Raw genomic sequence first — 3,255 nt, forward strand, 5'->3', positions numbered from 1 at the left:
AAAATTGTCAATATAACTGACAGCCACTATGACATTCTGACATTCGCAACACGAAGTTCAAGTCACACGAAGTTCGAGCCAAGCGAGAGAACCAATCAGCATCGCGGAAAGGAGGCCTCAACTATTCGATAAAAAAGAACTTCACGAAGTTAACACGCCTCTTTTAGAATAGGAAACATGTAAGTTAATACTTTTAAAAACCTTGACTGACAGGACTATGGCTTTTATCTCCTCATATATTATAAAAAAGAATAACATACTTTACACTACAAAATGTGTGAAATCACAACAAAATTACCTTTTTAAAAAAAGGTAAAAAAAAGCGCCAAGTATACGCGCCTGAAAGTTCTTTCAAAAAAGGACTCTACAAAACTAATGATATAAACAAATTGCGCCAACTACAATGGGTATTTATGCAAACCAGAAAATCTATTACTTTATTATTACTCTTTGGCCGATATTCATTGTTGATTCTGATTTCAGACCATCTTAAGTACAATTATACGATATTTGAAACCAATCACACAGTCGTATTAGCATCTTAAGACATTACTTCAGATCGTCTGGAAATAAGAATGGACTATGAATACTAGCCTTTGATATTAAAAAATAAAGGACATAATAATATTAAGCAGATATTTTTATACGAATAAATATTTTAATACATAGAAATATATTTATTAATACAAATAAGTGTTTTTTTCAAAATACTTGGTGCTGCTAAACCGAATCAAAAATTGTCTTAGTATTTAAATAATCTAAAGATTACAATAATTTCCTTAAACTTTAAATTACATAACAACTCGCTGAAATACATATATGTACAAATGTAGTTAAACTTATTCTATGCTTAATTCTAATGTCACACACATACACACACATGCACGCATTCACAAGAGAGAAAGAAAGAGAATGAGGCAATTAACATAATGATTCGGTTTAGCAGCGCCAAGTATTTTGAAAAAAACACTTATTTGTATTAATAAATATATTTCTATGTATTAAAATATTTATTCGTATAAAAATATCTGCTTAATATTATTATGTCCTTTATTTTTTAATATCAAAGGCTAGTATTCATAGTCCATTCTTATTTCCAGACGATCTGAAGTAATGTCTTAAGATGCTAATACGACTGTGTGATTGGTTTCAAATATCTTATAATTGTACTTAAGATGGTCTGAAATCAGAATCAACAATGAATATCGGTCAAAGAGTAATAATAAAGTAATAGATTTTCTGGTTAGCATAAATACCCATTGTAGTTGGCGCAATTTGTTTATATCATTAGTTTTGTAGAGTCCTTTTTTGAAAGAACTTCAGGCGCGTATACTTAGCGCTTTTTTGTACCTTTTTTTAAAAAGGTTTTTTTAAACGAAGACTGACAAAATTTATAAAAACTTAATGGGAAAACTATTTCTTTAGTGTCATTATTAGTTTTATTACTTTTGTGGCAGTTCTATTTTTATTTGTCCTTGTTTTAGATCCTTGGTCAGGGTTAATGTTCAAATAATACCGCTGTATCATCTCCAATATATTAGACAGCTCCGTAGATATTGAAGGCACATGACATAATATAGACCGAAGGCACATTGCCATGCCTACATGAAAGTGGTGAATTTTTGGAAAAATTGTTTTTCCACAAAAACTTGAAAACAATTGCCTAAAATTATAGTATTTTTATAATTCAGTATAGCATATCTACAAGGGTGGTTTGAAAAGTCCGTGCAAAAATGATAACTACTTAATTTTTCGGGATAATCTTTTTTATTTTTCAACGTATTCTCCTTTTAGGCTTATACACTTCGTCTAATGCTGCTCCAGTTTGTTGATCCCTTCCGAATAATAGAATTGGTCCAACTCTGCAAAATAGGCATTCGTTTCCGCAATCACCTCGTTTGAATAAACTCTTCCCGCTAGCCATTTCTTCATATTGGGGAACAAGTAGTAGTCCGAGACAGCCAAATCTGGAGAATAGGGGAGATGCGGAACGAGTTGGAACCTTAACTCCATCAATTTTGCAGCCACAACTCCAGAGGAGTAAGCTGGTGCGTTGTCGTGATGAAAAAGGACTTTTTGTGTGCCAATCGTGGACGTTTCTCTTGCAGCTCGGTTTTCAAATGGTCCAATAACGATGAATAATATGCACCTGTAATAGTTTTACCCTTTTCCATATAGTCGATGAGGATTATTCCTTGTGAATCCCAAAAGACAGTCGCCATAACCTTCCCGGCCGAAGGAACTATTTTCGCCTTTTTTGGTGCAGACTCCCCGCTGGCAACCCATTGTTTGGACTGTTCCTTGGTCTCAGGCGTGTAGTGGTGTATCCATGTTTCGTCCACAATGACGAAACGACGCCTAAAGTCCCGTGGATTCCGCTGAAACAGCTACGACAAACAGCAGACCATCCTTGGAACACCTCACACAATTTCGTTTTTGGTCAACTGTGAGCAATCGTGGCACCCATCTTGCAAATAACTTTTTCATGCCCAAATGTTGATGCAAAATATTATGTACCCGTTCACTAGAGATGCCCATAGCACTAGCAATCTCACGTATCTTCACTCTTCTATCACCCATCACCATATCATGGATTTTATCAATGATCTCTGGAGTAGTGGCCTCAACAGGGCGTCCAGAACATTCTACGTCACTTGTGCTCATATGGCCACTCCGAAAATTTTGAAACCATTTATAAACTGTTCTAATCGAAGGTGCAGATTCACCATAATGTTTATCAAGCTTCTTTTTAGTCTCCTGAGGCGATACTTTCATAAAGTAACAATAACAACAAAGTTGACAATAGTGGTTTAATCGTTAACGTTATTAAGAATTTTGAATATAAATGTATTAGTTTGTCCCATGAAGTTACGAGTAAGGCACGTGAGAAGATTGGCAACTTATTAAGGAATATTTTAACAATCAAACAACATATAAGGTATATCGACAGGTATATTAATACTTTAAATGTTGCAACAAATTTTTGAGAGAGAATAACGATATAATGGTCACAAAGGCTGACAAGGGCCAGGTAACGGTTGTAATGAATAGATCTTCTTACATTAGTCAAATGAATGATTTATTAAACGATCAAACTACTTATAAAAAACTTTCAACTGATCCATTAAGACGATTGAGTACACGAGTGAATGATCTTGTTAAATCGTGGCTTAGGAATGGACTGATCGATGAATATACGTATAAGAAAATTTATAAAACGACATACGATTTATCGAGATGCTACGGCCGGCCTAA

General features: G+C 34.2%; 1 protein-coding gene across 1 annotated transcript; it reads right to left on the bottom strand.

The window, feature by feature from the left end:
• Positions 1-2,012: 2,012 nt before the first annotated feature.
• Positions 2,013-2,775, bottom strand: LOC113562638 (histone-lysine N-methyltransferase SETMAR-like). Its single transcript, XM_026972617.1, has 2 exons — positions 2,425-2,775; positions 2,013-2,387 (listed from the first exon to the last, which is right to left on the bottom strand). Exons 1-2 carry the CDS (start codon positions 2,773-2,775, stop codon positions 2,013-2,015), a joined length of 726 nt encoding a protein of 241 aa, XP_026828418.1.
• Positions 2,776-3,255: the final 480 nt, after the last annotated feature.

This window comes from Ooceraea biroi, chromosome 9 (assembly GCF_003672135.1).
Source record: "Ooceraea biroi isolate clonal line C1 chromosome 9, Obir_v5.4, whole genome shotgun sequence".
Lineage (NCBI taxonomy): Eukaryota > Metazoa > Arthropoda > Insecta > Hymenoptera > Formicidae > Ooceraea > Ooceraea biroi.